Source organism: Tamandua tetradactyla, chromosome 4 (assembly GCF_023851605.1).
Source record: "Tamandua tetradactyla isolate mTamTet1 chromosome 4, mTamTet1.pri, whole genome shotgun sequence".
NCBI lineage: Eukaryota > Metazoa > Chordata > Mammalia > Pilosa > Myrmecophagidae > Tamandua > Tamandua tetradactyla.
The window spans coordinates 160,480,051-160,504,711 of record NC_135330.1 but is presented as its reverse complement, the minus strand read 5'-3'; the positions used below and the strand labels follow the sequence as shown (position 1 = coordinate 160,504,711).

Below are 24,661 nucleotides of genomic sequence, written 5' to 3'. Positions count from 1 at the left end.
ATTATCTTTTTGAAAACCAAATTTTTTACTTTCTAATCTCTTTCACAGGATAAAACATCGGATTCTTTGCAGTCAAATTTTTATGAAAAAATTGGTGTTGGAAAAAAATATTTCATGGAGTATTGCCTAAGGCACAAGAAATTCATGTTATGCAGAGCATTAGGAGATTCATGGAGAAGAGTCAGGGTTCATATTGGAAAGCAAAATGGAACCTATGACAGACATTTAATTAATACTTGGCAAATATTCATGTGCTCCCAAGTATTTCAAAGATTTCCTACCAGTTATGTTGGGACCATGTGATCCACCTTGACTGATTCTTATGGGTTGAATTAGGTCACCTCAAAAGATAAGTTGAAGTCCTAGCTTCCATTTCCATTATTGTGACCCTGTTTAAATAGAATCTTTGAAGGTATGATTGGTTAAGATAATGCCAAACTGGATTAAGGTGGCTCCAAATCCAAAATAGCTGTTGTCCTTACAAGGAGGAGAGGACTGGACACAAGCAGACACTTGGGACAAGGTCATGTGAAGACTGCAGTGTCACATCCACAAGCCAGGGAATGATAAGGATTGCTAGCAAACACTACAAGCTAGAAGGGGCAAGAAAGGATTCTCCCCTATAGGTTTCTAATGGGTTATCACATTTAGGCTCCAGAACTGTGAGACATTTTTGCAGTTTTAAGCCATCAACTTTATAATATATGGTGTGCTGGTTTGACAGTTAGGTACCCCAGAAAAACCATGTTTTTTTTTTAAACCAATCACTTGGAGCAGACCTATTTTGAGCAGTTCTCAATTTTGATTGAGCTGTTTCCATGGAGAAGTGACTCACCCAATGCGGGTGGAACATTTTGATTGGGCTGTTCCCATGGAGATGTGACCTTGCCCATTCAAGGTGGATCTTAATCAGTTTACTGAAATCCTTGAAAAGGGGAACATTTTAGAGAAAGCTCACACACAGACATATGGAGATGCAGACAGAAAATGCCGCAGGAGACAAAAGAAGAACCCATAGGAGATGAGAGAGATGTTTGAAACCAGAAGCTGGGAGAGAAGGGCAGATGTCACCATGTGCCTTCCAATGTGATCACAATCAGCCTTACTGAATGATGTACCGTCTTGTTGGTGTCTTACTTTGGACATTTTCATGGACTTAGAATTGTAAGTTGTAACTTAATAAATCCCCTTTCTAAAAGCCAATTCATTTCGCCTTTAGCAAACTGAAACACGTGGTTATAGCATCCCAAGGAAAAAACCTAAGACATGGATTTGGAAGTGACATGTATTACTTTGGGACAGTAAAATATCCCCACCTGATTCTCAAGCTTTCTCTTTTCCTGGTACATGTACCTTCCAGACTATGAACACTAAAGCTTAAATATGGAGGAGTATAGCCTGACTAACATTGGATTTTATGTGAGCAACAAACTGGAGAATTCAGATATTTTTCATTTTTGTTTTGTTTTTGCCAATGCAGTGGGATTAATACTGAGTCCAAGCAGACAGAGAAGTTCCTTGTGAGTAAGTGTCTTCCTATGTCAGATTTCTATAATCAAATTTGTTGATGGAAAATATTCAGCAAGTGAAAATTTTAGAAATCCACTATTCTTCATTGTATGTTTTATTTTTGACTCATCCAAAAAATCAGAAATTTGCATATTTACATCAGTCAATAAAATAATTGCTTTTATTGACCACACTTTGATGTTAAACATGAGCTTTACAGAAATCATAAACTGTATGCATATTATTTTTATAGTATTGAAATTGTTGACCACTACATAGATAGGTTTATGGGAGTCCATTGGAGAAATGCCTTTCAGACATAAGAAATGGGAACAACTATGTGATGAGACACTGTTATAGTTTTAGCAGATGGAATGATGAAAGAGAATATATTAGAGAATAAGGGAGATGGGTGAGGAAGATGAGCATTTATGAGGGATATTTTGCTGGCAATGAGAATAAAAAGAAAATGAGCATATAAATTATAAAGATTTATGCTAGCTGATGTATTATTTAGAAGCTGACAGGAAAAAAATATTTAGGGCCAGGCGGTAGAATGTGAAATAATAAACATGCTTCATTATGCAGTCTATTAGTCAGCATTTAGATTATTTTTCTCAATAAAAAATGTCTAATTGCAAGAGTGATGTTAATAAATCTAATTGTTGCACAGTCACTCAACCAGCATGTTGAAGAATCTGGAAAATGTGTCACATGACTTATGGGTGAAGAGTCAAAAATAATTCATTTAGGTAAGAAAAGGCCTGATGTAGTTTAGGAAAGGAATGCGTGTGTCTGATGTTGGCTGGGGTATGGATGTGTGGCCACAGCCTTCACATATTTGGTGAACTACCATAAAACAGGTGAAAATATATAAAATTGCCATTTTATATGCTGAAAATGGCTATATAAATATTTATGATTTCATATGATACAACCTAATCAAATAGGAAATAGAATTATCTCCAAATTGTTTATAAGGGCAGAAATTGGGACAGTGGTTAGAATTTACAGAAGTTAGAATTCAGATTAAACTAAGATAGAAATAAAATCTAAAGTTGTTCAAAATTGACAGTATATATGAAATATTAAGCCCTAAGGATGGAGTTCTATCATAGAGTTTCATATAAAAATCACATGCTTTGAATTTGGGTTTAGGATATATGATCATTTTTCTCTCATGGCACTGGGTCTTATCATTTACAACTTCTAAAGCATCCTGGGAAGGATGTCCCTTAGTTTTAGTTTTCTCAATTTAAAGATATGCTTGCAAATCAAGTGGCAAGACTAAAAAAGTCCAGGCTGTGCCAGCTTCATGGGTACATGGCCTATGTAATTACATGTGATCCTGCTCTTAGAAGGGCCCTATGCTTAGTTTAATGCTTTTATGTGGCCCTCTCGAAATTCTTAGTGATTTTTTTAACAAGTGGCTCTACATTTTCATTTTGCAATGGTCTCTGAAAATTATGCACCCAACCTGAAAATATAGTCATCTTTAATTTCCATGAAGATTAAAATGATAAATGTGCCTTAATTTTACACCATAAAAGGCAGGTTTATCACTTTTAAATTTTAGAATTACTTTTGGAAAATTCGTTACATAGCAAAATCTATTGTTCCTAAGATAATTTTAGAATAACTATTAAATAATCTATGTCAATGTGCATTTGGAAAATATTGAAAATTTTATTAAATATTTCCAATGGCATAAATAAAAATAATTATAGAAGGAAATTCTGGAGAGGTAAAAAGCAAATCTAGCATGATACTCCAATTCAATTCTTGAAAACAAATATACATGAAACAATAATAAAGGAACAATAGAAACATGTGCCACTACTGTGGTTACAGCTTATAGGCAATCTATTAAAATGACAATCACATGCAGGTAGCAAGAGATGTATCTACCATCAAAAGAACAGCTAAATGAAACCAAATGAAGAATCTCAAATGAGGTAACTGTTCAATGAAAAGTGAAAAGAATAAAATTCATATCTGCTGATAGAGTAATGAAATGTGAAAGATTTTGTTAGAAGCTTATGTTGAAATTAAGATATAAATAATGCAATCGATGTGCATTATCATAGAGATAATCTATGATAATCTATATAATCAATAACGAGAAAATGAATTTGTGGATTAGTGTCCATTTTGATTATTAAATTCATAAGAAGAAATTAAGATTTTAGTTGATAGATTCTCTACAACAGAGTAGGCAAGCCAAACAGAACTCTCAAAGGTTATAAAGCATTACTGAATTAAAAAAAAATAGTATCAATTTTGATTCAGCTGTAACAAAGGTATGACAGTAATGTGAAATGTAGGGAGACAGGGAAAAATGGGAGTAGGGGAGAGGGAATATAAGAGTGCATCATTTGCTCATTATTTTCTGTAAATCTAAAGATGCACTAAAACAATAAATTCTATTAATTAAATGTTTTTAAAAGATAAGATGATGCCCTTGCACATAATAGCAACTCAATAAATGTTGAATTAATAAAAGAAAAAAAAAGGACATTTCCCTTTTTAAGGAAGAATTGTGCATAATCTATGGGTTTTTTCTACTTTAGTGACTATTTGCCTTGAAAATTTTAAATTCTTTTGATACTTAAGGAATATTTTGCAGTAATGAATAAATCTCATAGCTTTTTTAAGAAAAAAGCTTGAAACTATTTATTGTAACATTACTATTAAAATAATGCTACTTGCCACATTTGTGAGATGAGTGTTTAGAAGACATTCTGTGAAACATTATTTCTCTGTATTAAAATATTTAAGAAACTGGCTAAACATTATGACCCTTCCCTTTCATATTAGCTTTCCTTACTCCCCCTTTTCACACTTTCATCTTTGCTCCTTACATCTCAACATGCAGTGACAATAAGGTCTTTAATTTTATTTTCTGTATATTATTTTTAAATGGATTTTGTGACAATGGACTGTTTTAACCAGGAAAACATGGTAAAGAATCCTGAAAGCCCAGGGATGTAAGTTCAAAGGATAGTTTTCTGGAGTTCCCTGGGTACCTGCTTCCAGAGGTTGCCTCCCATAGATTGTCAGCATCTGGAACTTTTTCTCAGGCTTCATTGTAAAACCTTGAGCACAATTAAGTTTCTCCCCCAGCCCCACATCTGTACCAGCATGGGATTCTTTTGTAACCTTGAGATGTACAATGTGACCAGTAGTCGCAGGCCAGAACAAACAAACAAATTTGGGGACTCTTTACCCTGGCCCCTTTTACTAAAACATAATTCACAGCCACTTGATTAATGAAGGGATATTCTAAAAATTGGACCAATTTCCAAACATGACCATCTTTCTTTACTCTATTTCCTGGTGACATGGAAAGATAGTCTCTGTAATTCTTTCTGCTTGATCTCATAAGGACTATCATATACAAATTAAATTTTGATAAAATCAGGTAAACTGAATGTTTATTAAAGTCACTTGCCACAACAACATCAATTAATGTCTCTGACTGGAGAAAATATTGAGAGCAAAGTTTAGCAAGGGGCAATAAAGGGGAGGAGTGTGGCTTATGCATAACAGGGAGTATTAGGAAAAATCAAGTGTTTTTGTTTTTTGTTCTTGAGACCTTATGAGTTTAACATCTTTCTTAAACACAGTTGAATGATCATTTAGTTCAACCTAACAGCTGAGTAATGAAGCAGATTGAGAATAAATAACTGTGTATATATTTTTCACACATACATATATACACCCAGCACACTCACATTCACACGTACACGCAAAATCAGTTATCTTGAGTTACTCTCACTTGAATGGATCTATTTATTGAAGGGAGAATATGTGCTTTAGATTATAGTGGCTGGCTCCCCAAACCAGTGATAAATTTCATGGTGAGGAAGGGAAGTGAGGTCTCTAAGGTATCCATAATAGTTGCTCTATCCTATTAGTTTTATTATACTGTTTGGTTGAATAAACTCTCTATATGGAATACTAATGGGAGAAAATATAATACATTATGCTTGGAAACACCAGTATCCTATAAATATGACCTCAGAATATAAGTAACATTTCCTAGGTTAAAATTAGAGGTAGCCGATTTCCGAAATCATCTATATTTTTTCTGAAGACAAAACATCTTGCTATTGGTAATTACAAACATGCAAAAAGGCTGCAAGTACCCTCATTATCCTATATTTCTGTTGTGCCGTGTGTTTATAGATAAACACAGTACATCAATATTTGAAAAGCATATTATTTCCAACATAAATGAAGAATTCTAAAATTTCTAGCATTTCTAGAAAAACAAAATATTGATAATACATTGGATTTATAGAGAAATATTATCTACTTTAATGAATTGAGAAATCCAGCATTTTATTACCTCAAGTAATGATATTCAAATGATTTAATTATAACACAACATGTTTTTCTACTGATAATGTTACCAATTATGCTTTAATAAACCAACTCTAACAAAATAATTAGGGTCCAAATGTTTAACAAAAAATCCAATCTCATTTGTAGCTCAGACTAGTATTTTAAGTGTAATTTCTTTGTCAGTAATTTAGCCCAATTTTTTGTTTGTTAAAATAAATCAGTATCTGAGTTAGAAATATCTATTATATTAACATTATCAAAATATTAACATTAACACAAACTTTACAAATATTGAGAAATATGTCTTACATGATAATTTACTTTGATGTGCCTTTCCTAATCAAATAAATCCTAAGTGTAAAGTTTTTAGATTTTCACATAAAGACAGCTCATAAAAATTTGTGGTTGAAAATATGTAGAAATTCCATGAATGACGAGAAAGAAGCTAAATATTTTCTTGTATTGCTCTATGTCTACGTAAAGCCTTATTTAAACAAACCAAAACAATGCCTACTGTATTGTGCTAAAGACTTCAAAGAAGGTAATGATAACTCAGACAAGCTTTTTTTTTTTTTTTTTTTTTTGCATGGGCAGGCACCAGGAATTGAACCCAGGTCTCTGGCATGGCAGCTGAGAACTCTGCCTACTAAGCCACGGTGGTCTGCCCATCTTTGACAATTTTTAACAATTATTCACTTTCTTCTCCTCGTTTCCTCTCTGAAGGAGGGCATGGTGGTTTAGAGTTATAGAACCCAGAGAAACCTATTCTAAATCTTAATCTATTCTTCTGGGTGTGAACCTGTTGTAAATAGGACTTTTTGATGAGATTACTTCAATTAAGTAAAATCAGGATGGGTCTTAGTCCTGTTACCTAGGAGGCCTTATAGAGAAGGCCACATAGAGAAAAGCCACCGGCAACAGCCAGAAAGTTGAAGTTAACGGAACACAGAATTGAAAGAAGACTCCACCATGTGCATTGCCATGTGACAGAAAAGCCAAGGGATTCCAAAGATTGCCGACCAGCCAGAAGATACCAAACCCTAGGAGAAAGCAAGCCTCCTGAACTCTGAACCTGTGAGCTAATAAATTCCTGTTGTTAAACCAACCCATTGGACAGCAATTGTTTCAGAACCTGGGGAACTAAAACAGAGAGAGATGTACTTCCATGCTGCTTGATTATGGTGTTTGCCTTGTGACTTTCATTTGGCCAAAGGGGAATCTTAGAGAATATAATATGAACAGCTGGTCTGGCACTCCTGACTTTCACCATCAGAGTAGCATGCCTTAGGTTGTGATCCAAGGAAGAGGGCAGATGCTTGCAAGCAGCAGAATTGGACACAAGCTGCAACTTCAAGCAAATCTCAGCCAAACCCAACCTAGATCAGCTGAATTGCAGCCAATCACAGGAGAATGAACAAGGAAAAAAAAAAAAAAAACTTATTCATATATCCCACTGAGTGCTGGTGTGATTTTCTACAAATAATTATTGTGGCAATAGCTGACTAATGCAAAAGTGCCACACATCAACAGTTTGGTTATTCAATCATCATATCTAATGTACAGGACTCACAATATCTTTTAAAATAAAATTATGCCTAACTCTCATTGAAGCAAATGTCACTGCAATGCTGCATTTACCCAGGGATTTAATATCTCCTGGCAATTCATATTACATTCAATCCAAAGGAATCCCTTCTAGTTTCCTGGAACTGTTACTGATTCTCTGAGGCTAAATCAGAAAACTCACTATAAAACTTACAAAGTGAATTCCTTCACCTTTTTATTATAGGAATGCTTTTGGCAAGCAGGTGCTGTCTTATTATTCATTTTTGTATATTCATTACTTAGGAGATCTCTTGATCTATAACAAATCCTTAATAATATTTGTTGAATAAGACAAAATGATATCTTCAGCCTTCCCTACTACCTACTGCAGAAGCAGACTAGTTCATTCTGCAATAGTCATTGTTTCTAGACTATAATTATTCTCATTAATTCCCTCACTTAATCATTAGTGCTTGCTGTATCTTTCACTATGCCTGGCACAAAGTAGGCACACATTTGTTCAGGGGATGAATGAATGGAATGGAAAATTGAAGGGAGAAAGCCACGCAATTGAAAACTTCAATTGGCAGTCAGTTCTTAGAGACAGTAATTCAACATTACAGTTCTTTATAAACTAATTTTTAAGTGAAAATCGAAGACTAAAAGCATATAATTTGTAATTAGAATGAGCTTAGATAGTTAATGCATGTATATGACAATTAAGAAGATTTACTGACCAGATCCATTTAAATTTTATATATGTTTTTCACATCAATTATGCATTTCATTCATTTATTAAATTAATATGTGTTGCACATTTCTTATGGTCATGCACTTTGCTAAACAAAATGAGGAAAAGGCAGGTATACCCTATACCATAATGGGGATTATTGTCAAAAGATATTGCAAAAGGTATTATTCACAAAGGTTTGTTTTAAAAGGACAGTATTCTGATTTTTTCTTTTATTAGTAACACAAAAGTACATTTACAGGTTAAGGAAGGAAGGGAGGAAGAAAGGGAAACATCTTTAAACATTTTCTTATTTTATTATATTTTGTTTGTTTGTTTGTTTTTTACATGGGCTGGGGCCGGGAATCGAACCGGGGTCCTCCGGCATGGCAGGCAAGCACTCTTGCCCGCTGAGCCACCGCGGCCCGCCCCAAGATATATTTTTAAATGTCAGAAAATGTGGCCCTTTTAAAATAACTGGGTAAAACATGACTAAATGAATTAGCAAAGAAACATGATAAATTCAGCTGCTAATTATAGTCATATTTGTGAACCAGACATTACAATTAGTATATAAGTATTACTATTATGTTTTTGGATAATATATAATGATATAGCTACTCAAGTCTCATCAATGAAAAAAATGCAATCGAATTATCTAAGTTAAAATTTAAGTATAAATAACTTGTTTTACTTTAGATAAGTCTGAGGCATGTTTCACTGACTTTGTAACAGGAGAAATTATAAAACAAATTTTAATGTATTTTTAAGTTTAAACTTTGCATATATTTTAATGGGTGCAAATCAAATACTAAAAAATCCTTCAAATATAAGGTCTCCATTTCAAGATCTATTACATGCCTTTAAAACATATTTATTTTCTCAAAATCTTAACCATCTTTTCTAAATAGATAATGTAACTATTTTTGCAAATACTTGAAAGAACCTCATATTAAATTTAAAATGAATGTATACAATAGGAAGTTATCAGGATAAAATGAATTTAGCAACCCTCTTGTTTTTTATACATATCTAACAAATTCAAATTAGACTTTTATAATTAAAAGCTAACAAGCTCATTTGCTTTTATAAGATAAAAAGAAAAGAAGCATTAAAGGCAGTTAAATTAGATTTTACCATCTGTTTAATGAGTTTCAGGCCTGGTTTGATAATATAGTTTCAGATATAAAATTTCAAAATGACCGTTTTTAGAAATGGTAACTGACCTGTATTGTAGAAATGAGTAATTGTAGAAATATATAAATGCTTATTCATATTCATTACTATAAAATTCATGATTTATTTCTAATAAATCTGATTAAGTTTCCATCACATCAATGTGAAACATATAACAAATGAAAACATATTCATAGGGCTAGTCACATTTCATAAGCATATTAGAATTCATATTTTAACTTTATTATAGAACTTTTACTTTTTTTAAAAATATTTTTATTGACAAATTTTCACACACATACAGTCCATACACGGTATACAATAAATGGCTCACAATATCATCACATATTAGTGTATTCATCACCATGAGCACGTTTAGAACATTTCCATCACTCCAGAAAAAGAAATAAAAAGAAAAGAGGAATAATTCATACATCCTAGACCCCTTATCACACTCCCTTTCATTGACCACTAGTACTTCAATCATAAGTATATTAGAATTCATATTTTAATTTTATTATACAACTTTTACTTACTTCAGTATTTAATGAATCTTTATGTAGCATTTATTCCACTTCTTCGAAAGTTTGTGCCAAAGAAAGTTTTCCATTGATTCCCAGTGACAATATTCCTCCCACAAGTCAGCCTACTTTCAAGGCGCATTAACTGCTTCAAAACTATAGGGGGCATCTGTTTAAAGTGCTGCTGAACTGCAAGAAATAGATCCAGAAACTGCTCTGCTCTGATGAATTGCATCCTCAAAGCACCTTCATAAAATAATATTCAAGTGATTATAGAGCACATTTATTGAGTCTGCAAAGCACTATGGACTGATAATATATCTGCAGCATATTGAGAATATGCATCAACCAAACAATATGTATGGCAAAGTAGTGCTACAGAAAATCATGAGAGGGATTCTTTTTTACACAGCAACATTTGTGGTATTTGGAATGAAGTTCCAATAGTCGTTATGAGAGGGTAGCATATGACCCAGTAAAACTGAGATGACAGGAAATGACTATTTTGGTTGGTTGATTGAGAAGACTTGTGAACTGTTATGACCTTAGGAGCCCAGGATTCACTAGAGTGTGGTAAAACTATGAACTTGAAAAGCTAGAGCAAGAGTTTTGTCTGGAGCACTTAGCCAGAGCACAACGGTCAGCCAAGTTCAAAAGGACAAATTAGCTAAATTAAGGCGATATGGCTCAATAGCTAAATTAAGGTGATATGGCTCAATGCACTAAAATCACATAGAGAAAAGGAAGATAAGTTTAGGGGCAGAAATAAAGTATAGCAGAATAACCAAGATATCTGGGTACAGTTAGTAGATACATAGAAATAGAGTCCACTGATAGATATCACCAAATAGTCTGGTTATCTATTAGTTGTTTCTCCTTCTCTAGATAAATGCTCTCAGATATGAATTACAAGGTACCAGGGAGAACATATGAGCATACATATTTTTTGTTGGGAGAAATTGAGACCTAATGGATGACTAAGAATTACAGAGAAAAAGAGCTACAATTGGTTTTTCCAAGAAAAACAAAAATAATAAACGAATGGAAGGTCCAGAAGTAAGAATGAGCATGGAATATTGAGAATGGAAAAAAATGAGTGTGCATTAGTGTGAACAGATAAATGTGGAATTGGTACAGGAAAGGAAAACAGTGGGAGGAGAGATAGATGACCATGTTATTCAGGTCCAGATAAACCACAGTTTAGAGTTTGTATTTTGTTAATTTTTAAATTATGTTTATATCATTTAGACAGAGAAATATACCTCGTAAAAATTCTTAAGATTTTCCTTAAATGCAATGCTTGATTATACCTCAATATTTGTCAGTAGAAGCTACCTGGAATAAGGTATTCTTTATTATTCCAGCACTATCTGATTGCACGATGTGGTAGTTTGGAGCTATGTACCTCAAAAACCCAACAACAACAAAAAAACTTGTTGTTAAATCTAATTCATTCCTGTGGGCATGAACCCATTGTAAATAGGACTTTTTGATGAGGTTAATTCAGATAAGATGTGGCCCAATTGAATAAGGATGGGCCTTATTTCTATTACTGAGGCCTCATTGGGAAGAAAGAAAGATCGCCGCAGGGAGCAACCAGAAGCTGAATGTCAATGAAATTACCAAGAGAGGGGAGAAGCCCTGACAGGCTGTCATGTATTTTCCCACAGGACAGAAAATCCAAGGACCAAGGGTTCTAACAGCCAGTCCCAGAAAACAGGTGTTCACCTTGATGAATCAAGGTGAAACAAGCATTCACCTTGATGAAGCCTTGATTTGGACTTCTTTCTCCTGTGTCAAATCATGAGCGAATGAATTCCTATTGTTTGTCAATTCATTGGATAGTATTTGCTTTGGTATCCAGGAGAATCAAAACAGGTGGTAAGCCACCTTCTCATTAGGTACTAGACAATTAGTATATGTAGTTATTTTCTCTATAATGGATAGTTTCTTTGAATAAGTGTCCTCCATTTTTCTGCATGAACAGTGTGCACCCTAATACCAGCATTCTGAAAACAGGTCAATATGTAATTTTTAACTTATTTTCTCTATTTCCTGCTGTATGGTTCATTCTGATTTCTATGCTGGCTAGAGTTCTGAAATCTTTCTGGTTAGACAATTTTCCAAAATATTCTTCTCCAGACTGCAAGGGAGAAAAAAGAAAAAGAAGAGGGTAGTTATCTTGGTGTGTAGTGGTCACTTGGGGTGTTAAACACTACACAGGTATTTAGCCCTCCACCCCACTCTGTCTGATATTTCCATGTACCCTACCTATAGACAGATGAACTGTCTCACTTCTTAAAAAGAAGCCTGTGGATATATTTGGATTGCAACTTCCATTCTTCATGTCAATTTCTAATGTTGAAAATAGAAAAATAAACATATTTTAAAAACATATGAGTCTTTTTTCCTTATGAGGTAATATATTCATATTCATTTACCTTCAGGTAAGAGGGGTTTTAGTAAAAATAATAGGTATACATGTGGCAAATTTTCAGTAAGTAAACTCCTGGAGACTGGATTTCATCATAATAGCATAATGATTAATTGAATAGTTTTAAATGGGCATTGACATGATCAATCTACCAATGGACTAATAATTGCTTATTTGAATCTGTCACAAGAGATAATTAGTGGCTCTCACAGAGTGTTTCACTTGGGTCATGGGGAGAAAAAATAGAGAGTGGTGTGCTGCGCAATGAGTATAGGAGAGACAGGACTCAAAGACAACAAATGTAGATAACTCTTTGAGGTCCAGGGATTTTTGAACTGGTGAACTGGTTTGGAAACTACTGTTCCAATCAAGACAGGCATTAGCAGTGGTCTCAACTAGCATAGAGAAGTAGATGGATTAAAGAGATGCTGTTTTAGTTTGCCACGGCTGCCATAGCAAATACCACAGACTGGCTTAAATAACAGGAATTTACTGTCTCACAGTTTCAGAAGATAGAAATGCAAAAATCAAGGTGTTGGCAGGACTTGCTTTCTCCCCGAGTCTTTGGCATTCCCGCAGTCTTCCAGCATATGGCAGCCTTTCTGTCCTTTTGCCTACTCCTCTGGTATCGGCTGACTTCTGGCTTCCACTCACTGGCTGCAACAGAATTCTTTTGCCTGCAAGGACTCCACTTATATGGATTGAGACCCATCTGGCTACAATTAGATTTCATCTAAATAAGATCTTTAAAGAGCTATTCACAAATGAATCCACACCTTAATTAGTGATAACATCTTCAAAGGTTGTATTTACAAATGGGTGCATGCCCAGAGGACTAGGGGTTAGAATTTGAACCTGTCTTTCTGTTAGGGGGTGGGGATGGTAGACATGGTTCCATCTCCGAATGGATGCCTAAGAGGCAACATTTTCAAAGTGCGGCAACGAAAGGGAAAGAATCAAGTAGTAAGAAAAAAGCAGAATCAAGGATAGCATCTAGGATAGAGGATTCACAGCTGGGTGGTTATGGAGAAAGGTAGGGTTAGGGGGAAATGAGGATGAAGTGCTATTCCAACCATGCTGAATTTAAAATTTCATGTCGAGTCCCAACGCAAAAGTGAAATGAAGCATCTATGACTCAAGAGAAACACCTAGGAAGAAGACAAACACATAATACATAGCAACTATGAAGCCATGAGAGAAGGTGAATTTTATTTTTTAGTGCTTTGAAGTTACTGAATGACTAGTTATGTCTAGTAATTATCAAAGGAATTATTTTTTCCACACTTAATCTAGTTGTTTATAATATAATGCTTTAACTTTCTCTTTCAAATTTTATTATTCCTGAAAAAATTTAAATACCAGTGGTTTTAATTTTTAAAAAGCAATAAAAATTAAAGGGAGCGAGTTATAATTTATAACTTTATTTTGTGAAATAAGTCATATTATTATTATTATTATTATTATTATTATTATTATTTTTTGTCATGGGCAGGCACCGGGAATTGAACCCAGGTCTCTGTCATGGCAGGTGAGAACTTTGCCTGCTGAGCCACCGTGACCTACCCCACATTATAATTAAAGGTAAAAATATAAAAGTTTTAACCAACAAATGGCTATTATTAGTCCTAACTGTATAAATGAAAAATATAAATGCTCTAGTTTTCAAAGCTCTTTCAACATGTGTTACCAAAAGAAAACCTGAGAGCTCAAGTCTTAATGGTTGATGATAACATGTAATATCATCAGCATCTGAGTGAATATACAGTCAAATTTTTATTCAACACAGAACAATTATATACTCCTTAAATGATAAAAAAGGAAATTACCAATGGCCAACCCAAATCCTATTAGTTTCAAAAACTGTTCTTAAACTTTCATTTCCAGTTGAATGTACACTAATTGAAATGGTTCGTTTTATGCTGATGATTGATTTTTTAAAATAAAATGGCCAATTGTGAAGTCTGTTGCTCCAGAAAGTAACCTTCCATTGAATTTACTCAGACAAACTAATTGCTAAATTAGATAACCATTCCAAGTTATCGAGTGCATTTCAAATACTTTCTTCTGAACCAAAAGATAGCTAAATGTGCTTTAGTAACCCCTGCGTTGCTAATATAAAATCAGAGTATTGTTCTGTCTGGACTATTAATAATGCATAAGCACAAGTTCATGATATTAGTGTGCAGTAGATCTAATGGGTAAGGAGTCAGACTGCCATAGTGAATTCCCTGAGGCAAGAAAGAAGTCAGTAAAAGTGGAGGCAGTTGACAGAAGGAGCTGACACCCCGTGATCAAATAGTTTGAAATTAACAATTGACTAATCAATCATGGTTGACTGGTCTGGCTCATTGTTACAAGCTATTTTTCCTATAGTAGGAAAAGTTTCTAAAATGTATTTTATAGTAAGTTATTTCATAGGAAAAAAAGCTTGGAAAATTTTCAGAATCAAAATTCAGAAATTTTGAGCTACTAATTCCTCTGGAAACCTCCTGATTCATTTTTTTCTTATACTCACAAACACCAAGCTTTTAAACATTCATTGAGATTTAAATTAGAATTGTTTTCCATTCTGTCAAAATACTATAGCTACTATTTGTCATTTTGGTATCCTAGGAACAGAGTGAGAAAAAAGGCAAACAGGTAATCTAGCACAGTCTTTTTCTACATAAAATAAGAGACTCACTCATTCCTGCCTGATTCTAGTACAATGGTGATACTGAAATACATACTATAAAATATCTACTTATTTTGTGCTATTAAGCAGTGGTTATGAATATTGCTTTCCTCACATTTAATACTCAAATTTATTTTACACATGAAAATAGGTATTTTTCTAAAAAAGTTTTAGTCTCTTTAAAATTGAATACTTAATAGAAACCAATAGTATTCCCACATGTATTGGTATTTTTAAGGTTGAAGGAATAAAATGTTACTTAAATCTACTACTTTTAACCACACTTTAGCATTTATTGTTTTTGCAATAAAAGAATTATAGAAAATTGCTGTGATGTGACTTTTTATATTTCATAGAGAAAGTAGGTAAGTAATTTCTAAGCAGTTGGTCATTATCATTCGCAACTAACAGTGCTCAGCAGTTAGGATTTTAACTGCTGACATCACTTTCTTTCAAAAATGATAGATGTTACTTAAAGCTTACAGAAAAATTGCTCTATACATGTACCTTTTTTGCTGACAACTTTGCCCTTAACTATCTTAGTCGATATGAACACCAAGAAGTTTCAAAATAACTTTGCTACGAGAACAGATCTGAATTAAAATGCGTCATAGGTCTCCTTGCTCAGATATACTAGGAAGAATAACTTGTTGTTTGCAATCTGTCACCAAAGAGCCAATCAGTCTGAAGCAATCACTCAAGAAAGTTAATGTTTGCCATTTGGTAAAATTCCTCCCTTGAGAAAATCATTCATTGGCTACCAGCTACATCATATTTATTCCAGATTATCTTCAAAGATACAAGCATCATCCACCTCAAGCGCAGGCTTTGGAATGCAGAAAATTGTTGAAGAGTATACCTGAGGGTTTGTTCAATGGCTTGTCTGGAGAAAGGGGTCAGAATCACAGGTGGAAGAGGCAAATGCATGGCTCCCGTCTTTTCTTTAAGGTCCCTGTTAACAATCTGATGGCCCTACAGAGGCAGTGAGGGGTCTTTGAAGTGTAAGAGATATCCCCTGAGGATGAAGCTATAATCTTTAGCTCTATTTATATCAAATATCTCAGCTTTTTTCTGTTGTTGTTGGAACACAAATACAGGGTCTTTCTTAAATAATTAAATAAAATTAAAATAGTTTCTACCATAACCTCACTTTAGAAATTTCTGCAATATTTGTAATCTGTTTTCTAATTAAAATATCTCTTTTGCTCATCCTTGCAGTTCAGGCTCAAATTTCTAAGGGATGCTACTCTGGTCTCTAGGATTCCATGATGTTCCCTACCACCGACAGCCTGTAGTCATGGCCAGGCTCCCACCCACATTTCCAGGGGGCAGAGAAAGAAGACACTCACATGTAGTTGTTTCATAGGTCAACTGCATAATTTTCCTGGAGAACAATTTGGCACAATTTATCAATTTATCAAAACAATTTATCAATCATTAATGAACAGATTCTTGGTTACAATATCTAGAAATGCATCATAAGGAAAAAAATGCAGAAAAGATTTATGTCTAGGGGTACTCCATCGTGAAAAAATCAGTTATGACTGAAATGACCAACTTTAGATGTCTGAATTAAATAAAAGTATCCTTCTCTGTGACAAAATAATATACAAGCAGAATATCATATTGCAAAATATTTAGTGCTATGGAATATGTCTGCTTTGTATTTTTAGATGAGAAGCTCAGGTCACAAAACCAAACACTCAAAGATTCTAATTTTCTTTAATAAAAAGTTCAAGTATTTACTTATGTGTGTGCTTATATATGGAAAAAGTCTAGAATATCCTGGTATGTATATTTACTTTCCACTCTTTCTGTCAAATTTTCTAAAATAATGAAATTCAATTTCCTTATAATGAACATTGATAATTTTTCCAATAAGAAAAAATAAATATCACTAAAATACTTTATCTGCCCTAAATCAACCAAGTATATGTGTTACAAAATACATTTAATAAAATGCTTCCACTATTCGTCGTTTATTTCTTTTTCAAATCAAATTTTTCACATGATTCTGCTGTCATATTCTCCTCTAGGAGTTTGGCACGGATTTATTCCTTAACAAGAAAACATCAACTTCCTCTGGTCACATGACTTCACTATCTGCTGAGGCTTTCAAAGGTACACTTCCAGCCTTGTGTTCTCTGAATTCTGTTTCTCTTAGATGTCTAGCATGCATCTCAAACTTAACAGAACCACTGCCTCCTGATGAATGCCAGCCACCACCCTTGCCCTGCTCTTCCCCCAGAGTTGCTTTCTTAACTTAGTGATACTATTACACTTCCAGATCTAGTTATCACCCATGTTCTCGCTTTCCATGATCCAATCCCCAGTCCATCTATGCATTATATACATGCTCCCACATCTTTTTACATATTCTTTCCTTGAGATGTAGAGACTCTTTTGAAAATGGAATCCTAAAAACAATGTCATATACTCTTAAGCTGTGAAAATAATTATGAGAAGCTTACTAATGACTCTGGAATACTTTAATAAGGAACAAAAGCTCAGTACTATTTATTAATTATATAGTCTGACAATCATCTCATTATTAGCGAGTTATCAACCATCTATATGAAATTTTGCTTAGAAAAAAATGAAAAGATATACATCCATAAATTGTTATAAAATAACTAGTAAATAAAAACTGTGTTTTTCCTGCCCCCAACAGCAATACATGCAGAATAAAGGGTGATCCTCAAAATGTGAAACAGTAGCTGCTTCTAATTAATAGCTTACTTCAACAAAGTTTCTTCTGGTGAACATAAAAAGCAGATTTCATGCTTCATGTCCCATGCATTAAAAAACAGCAGCATATAATCTCTTTCGTAATATTATTAAAATAAAACTGAATTATTTCATAAGCAATCATGAGGTATGATATAAAATAGCACAAAAAGTGATACAAGAAATAATTAAGTAAATGCATACTATTCATTTATAACTTAACGTTTGTTGAAAATGCATCAAAAACCTTCACAGCAAGGCTATCAGGGGTACCTGGAAGGTAACTTGGCATCTTTCATGCTCTGATATGTTTGCTTTAATTGGTGTAATAGTTCCCATTTCTAAAGACTATTTATTGAGGATGAAATTTATTCTGAGACTCTCATTATTTATTGTAATACAGAGGCTATAGCTTGCTACTCACAAGACAAAGATTGTACATCCATTAAAATAATGCTTCACATTACTCTCTACATAGAATCACTCAACTAAATGTTTACAAACACCTACATATAAATATCTTGTGCCAATGTTCAATTTTAGGCAGGCTCATCAGATAGGATTAAAAAAAATTACCCCGATATAATGGAATGTAATCACTTATTTCCTATACAGTATACCAAAAAAAGGATCAGCACTTACCTGTATAACATGCTTCAGTTTATCAATAATCTGATTTATCACAGGATCAGAACCTTTGACTTTTACTTCAGGATTGCCAGATTGGGCTTTAATACCATTTCCAGCCACATGCTGAGTATAGCTAACAAAGTGAAAAGTGAAAGATAAAAGACTGAGTAACCTGGTCAGAGAATTATCTGTCACAGTTCTTTGAAAAGTTTTCAACTCAGAATTTCACTGCTTTGAGAGCGTACACCAATGTATTTTTTCTTGGACTAAAACCTGGAGTCACTGCAATGACTTTCCAGGCAAAATTGCTATCATGCAATTATAGATTATCTAAAAGTAATGTATTTCTCTCAAAGGACATAACCACAAATTAAACATGGTATTAATACTATTTTCCAACATATCAGACCAGAAAAAGTTAATATCAATCTCACCTTAGTAACAATTCTTGTTGAATTGCCCATATGTCTATACCCATATTATCTGGGTCCATTTATTTCATCTTATACAATATACAGATAAAATAATATTTATAAAATACCAAGCTATAAAAGAATTATACATGTATTATAACTGCATGTCAAAATAAGAAACACTATACATAAACAACTTTAAGTAAAGGAAACATAATCTGCTTTCACCAAGTGGCACTTAAAGGAGAATCTAATACATCATGTGGAATGTAAAAGGACAATTTTACAGACAGTGAAAGTTATTTGAAGATTCACTTCATTCTCAAAATGAAAATACCACAATGCTAACTTAGCATTCATGAAAACATTTAAATTTGTCATTCAAAAAATATATTACGTGACTATTATATTTGAGGTACAGTGTTAGAGACTAGGGTTATAAAGAGATATAAGACAATTATTTTCCTTATAGTTTTTACTGTTTATCTGGGAACTTAATATATCAATTAACTCATTAACTGATTCACTCACTACATTTTACAATACTTTACTATATTTAACAAAAACCTATTAGGGTGCACGGGTAGTTCAATGGTAGAATGCTCACCTTTCATGTGGGAGACCCGGGTTCGATTCCCGGACCATGCACTCCCCAAAAAACAAACAAACAAACAAAAAAACCAATTGATGCCTGCAACATATTTCCCTTACTTTCCTGACAGTGATGTGTAGGATAAAAACAATTAACAGGGAGTTAAAATACAAATCTGTGAAGTAGATGTTCAAGATGCTATGGAAGTAGCTAGAAGGGAGTGAATATGTCAAGTGAGAGGTAAGGATAAAACAGGCAGTAGTCAGTCAGAATATGGAGAAGTCCATTTGTTCTAAGACACCTGGGGACAGACTAAAGAAGCAGTTAAATTCCCAGATATGAAGGTAAGAGTAAGACTAAGATGGTATGTTTAATGTGGACTCTGAGGCAAAGGATGACATCCCAGTAGAGAAAATGGTAAAGGTACATGAATAATACATTCAGAGAAGAATAACTAGGGATCTATTTACAAAATGAAGAGTATAAATATGGGTGTGGGGGGAGGAAGAGATAGGGAGACACAACTTGAAGGACCATTCCTCTATGTTTAAGATTTTCCTCTGAGAGGACTTCCTGGAAGATGGCGGCTTAGTAAGACGCGCGGATCTTAGTTTCTTCTCCAGGACACCTACTAGGGGAGTAGAAACGATACAGAAAGCGCCCAAAGCCACAACAGAGATAAAAAAGACAGCGTACCCCATCCTGGAACGGCTGGCTGGCTGAGAGAAGCAGCTCGGGTGAGATCGCCGAGGCGCGCGGGCCTTACCGGGCGGGGTGGCAAGCGGCCGGAGTTACTCCCTTCCCCCTTCCCGGGCCTGCTGGGAGAATTGGAGAGGTGGTCCCCTGAAACCAAGGCGACTGGCGCCCACACCACGCGCAGCCCCCAGACCAACTGAGAGAATTGGATCGGAAACCCCCAGGCCGCGGAGAACGGTGACGGGTGGGGGAGGCCCCTTCCAAACCCATGACTCCCGGGGAACGTGCACTCTCTCGGGCGGGCCGCTGCCGCTGGCGCCCTCCCGCCACGCTTGTTGCCCAGGGCCGACTAGGAAATTCGGACGGGCTCTTTCCCTGGCTGCGGCGACCAGCAACCCTCCCTGCGTTCGGACACCCTCCCTGCGTTCGGACCCCTGGGCCGGCTCAAGCCGCTTCGGCTAGCGAACCCCCAGGACGGCGAGAGTTTTCCAAAGTTTAAGGTCCCACAGCACCTTTTACTGGTGGGACCCGCAGACAAACGTGTGCCACGAGCGCCACCTACTGGGCAGGATAAGAAAAACAGAACCCAGAGATTTCACAGAAAAATATTACAACCTTGCTGGGTCCAACACCAAGAGAAATCTGAATAAATGCCCAGACGCCAGCAGCAGAAGATAACTGTCCACGCTCAAAAGATTGAGAATATGGCTCAGTCAAAGGAACAAACCAATAGCTCAAATGAGACACAAGAGCTGAGACAACTAATGCTGAATATACGAACAGAAATGGAAAACCTCTTCAAAAATGAAATCGATAAATTGAGGGAGGACATGAAGAGGACATGGGCTGAACATAAAGAAGAAATAGAAAAACTGAAAAAACAAATCGCAGAACTTATGGAAGTGAAGGATAAAGTAGCAAACGTAGAAAAAATAATGGATAGCTACAATGATAGATTTAAAGAGACAGAAGATAGAATTAGTGATTTGGAGGATGGAACATCTGAATTCCAAAAAGAAACAGAAACTATCGGGAAAAGAATGGAAAAATTTGAACAGGGTATCAGGGAACTCAAGGACAATATGAACCGCACAAATATACGTGTTGTGGGTGTCCCAGAAGGAGAAGAGAAGGGAAAAGGAGGAGAAAAACTAATGGAAGAAATTATCACTGAAAATTTCCCAACTCTTATGAAAGACCTAAAATTACAGATCCAAGAAGTGCAGCGCACCCCAAAGAGATTAGACCCAAATAGGCGTTCTCCAAGACACTTACTAGTTAGAATGTCAGAGGTCAAAGAGAAAGAGAAGATCTTGAAAGCAGCAAGAGAAAAACAATCCATTACATACAAGGGAAACCCAATAAGACTTTGTGTAGATTTCTCAGCAGAAACCATGGAAGCTAGAAGACAGTGGGATGATATATTTAAAATACTAAAAGAGAAAAACTGCCAACCAAGACTCCTATATCCAGCAAAATTATCCTTCAAAAATGAGGGAGAAATTAAAACATTCTCAGACAAAAAGTCACTGAAAGAATTTGTGACCAAGAGACCAGCTCTGCAAGAAATACTAAAGGGAGCACTAGAGTCAGATACAAAAAGACAGAAGAGAGAGATATGGAAAAGAGTGTAGAAAGAAGGAAAATCAGATATGATATATATAATACAAAAGGCAAAATGTTAGAGGAAAATATTATCCAAACAGTAATAACACTAAATGTCAATGGACTGAATTCCCCAATCAAAAGACATAGATTGGCAGAATGGATTAAAAAACAGGATCCTTCGATATGCTGTCTACAGGAAACACATCTTAGACCCAAAGATAAACATAGGTTGAAAGTGAAAGGTTGGGAAAAGATATTTCATGCAAATAACAACCAGAAAAGAGCAGGAGTGGCTATACTAATATCCAACAAATTAGACTTCAAATGTAAAACAGTTAAAAGAGACAAAGAAGGACACTATATACTAATAAAAGGAACAATTAAACAAGAAGACATAACAATCATAAATATTTACGCACCGAATCAGAATGCCCCAAAATACGTGAGGAATATACTGCAAACACTGAAAAGGGAAATAGACTCATATACCATAATAGTTGGAGACTTCAACTCACCACTCTCATCAAGGGACAGAACATCTAGACAGAGGATCAACAAAGAAATAGAGAATCTGAATATTACTATAAATGAACTAGACTTAATAGACATTTATAGGACATTACATCCCACAACAGCAGGATACACCTTTTTCTCAAGTGCTCATGGATCATTCTCAAAGATAGACCATATGCTGGGTCACAAAGCAAGTCTCAACAAATTTAAAAAGATTGAAATCTTACACAACACTTTCTCGGACCATAAAGGAATGATGTTGGAAATCAATAATAGGCAGAGTGCCAGAAAATTCACAAATACGTGGAGGCTCAACAACACACTCCTAAACAACGACTGGGTCAAAGAAGAAATTGCAAGAGAAATTAGCAAATACCTCGAGGCGAATGAAAATGAAAACACAACATATCAAAACTTATGGGACGCAGCAAAGGCAGTGCTAAGAGGGAAATTTATTGCTCTAAATGCCTATATCAGAAAAGAAGAAAAGGCAAAAATTCAGGAATTAACTATCCATTTGGAAGAACTGGAGAAAGAACAGCAAGCTAACCCCAAAGCAAGCAAAAGGAAAGAAATAACAAAGGTTAGAGCAGAAATAAATGAAATTGAAAACATGAAAACAATAGAGAAAATCAATAAGGCCAGAAGTTGGTTCTATGAGAAAATCAACAAGATTGATGGGCCCTTAGCAAGATTGACAAAAAGAAGAAGAGAGAGGATGCAAATAAATAAGATCAGAAATGGAAGAGGAGACATAACTACTGACCTCACAGAAATAAAGGAGGTAATAACAGGATACTATGAACAACTTTACGCTAATAAATACAACAATTTAGAGGAAATGGACGGGTTCCTGGAAAGACATGAACAACCAACTTTGACTCAAGAAGACATAGATGACCTCAACAAACCAATCACAAGTAAAGAAATTGAATTAGTCATTCAAAAGCTTCCTAAAAAGAAAAGTCCAGGACCAGATGGCTTCACATGTGAATTCTACCAAACGTTCCAGAAAGAATTAGTACCAATTCTCTTCAAACTCTTCAAAAAAATCGAAGTGGAGGGAAAACTACCTAATTCATTCTATGAAGCCAACATCACTCTCATACCAAAACCAGACAAAGATATTACAAAAAAAGAAAACTACAGACCAATCTCTCTAATGAATACAGATGCAAAAATCCTCAATAAAATTCTAGCAAATCGTATCCAACAGCACATTAAAAGAATTATACATCATGACCAAGTAGGATTCATCCCAGGTATGCAAGGATGGTTCAACATAAGAAAATCAATTAATGTAATACACCATATCAACAAATCAAAGCAGAAAAATCACATGATCATCTCAATTGATGCAGAGAAGGCATTCGACAAGATTCAACATCCTTTCCTGTTGAAAACACTTCAAAAGATAGGAATACAAGGGAACTTCCTTAAAATGATAGAGGGAATATATGAAAAACCCACAGCTAATATCATCCTCAATGGGGAAAAATTGAAAACTTTCCCCCTAAGATCAGGAACAAGACAAGGATGTCCACCATCACCACTATTATTCAACATTGTGTTGGAGGTTCTAGCCAGAGCAATTAGACAAGAAAAAGAAATACAAGGCATCAAAATTGGAAAGGAAGAAGTAAAACTATCACTGTTTGCAGACGATATGATACTATATGTCGAAAACCCGGAAAAATCCACAACAAAACTACTAGAGCTAATAAATGAGTACAGCAAAGTAGCAGGTTACAAGATCAACATTCAAAAATCTGTAGCATTTCTATACACTAGTAATGAACAAGCTGAGGGGGAAATCAAGAAACGAATCCCATTTACAATTGCAACTAAAAGAATAAAATACCTAGGAATAAGATTTTCCTCTGAGTAATTTGTTTGCTTACATTAAAATATAATTATAAAGCAACTTCAGAAACATTCAGTAATTTTCACATAGATTTCATATCCCTCTATCTTAGCGGAGTACTGCAGGCATTCATATGCACATTTTGAACTCTATACACGAAGGAAATTCTTTGACAAGATAAAAGTAAATGTCCACTACTGAGATTTTGGCCTTATGTATAAAAGGAGTTCGAAGGGACAACCAATTCCGCCTCGGTTTATGTATTCCAAATGACCAATTTAAAAAAATGGATCCAAACAACTCCTAATTCCATCTTTCAAATGATAGATTACAGAACCCTGATATTGATAATATCAACTGGATGTGACAAAAAACATAATAAAGCTTTTGAGTTTTCAAACAGTCTTGAACCCATTTCTTTACACTGGCATACAGGGCTTTGTAGTTAGATATTCGGTATCCAGAGAGGATGTGGCAGTATACATCAATCACAAATGCTAGAAGAAAAACAAGCATACATGTTGTTAATGTGCAGTAATATTCTTTAGTAAGGAAGAATCATGTAAACTATAAATAGTAGGTTTCTGTTCATTAATCTGTAACACTATCGTATTGTCCTCGACCCCCCCAATATTCCCAGCAGATCACAAATGGAGCACCTTTATTCATATATTGTATATTA

General features: G+C 34.8%; 1 protein-coding gene across 4 annotated transcripts in view; it reads right to left on the bottom strand.

The window, feature by feature from the left end:
- Window positions 1–24,661, bottom strand: part of GPC5 (glypican 5) — an 860,649-nt gene that overhangs the window by 279,945 nt on the left and 556,043 nt on the right. For 2 of the 4 annotated variants that reach the window (XM_077158527.1, XM_077158528.1), the window contains exon 6: window positions 18,306–18,426. In XM_077158527.1, coding sequence (XP_077014642.1) covers window positions 18,306–18,426 — 121 coding nt within the window. Of the gene's footprint in view, window positions 1–9,844; window positions 10,018–18,305; window positions 18,427–24,661 lie in introns of those variants that run through there. The other 2 variants (XM_077158529.1, XR_013174667.1) reach the window with 2 other exon arrangements.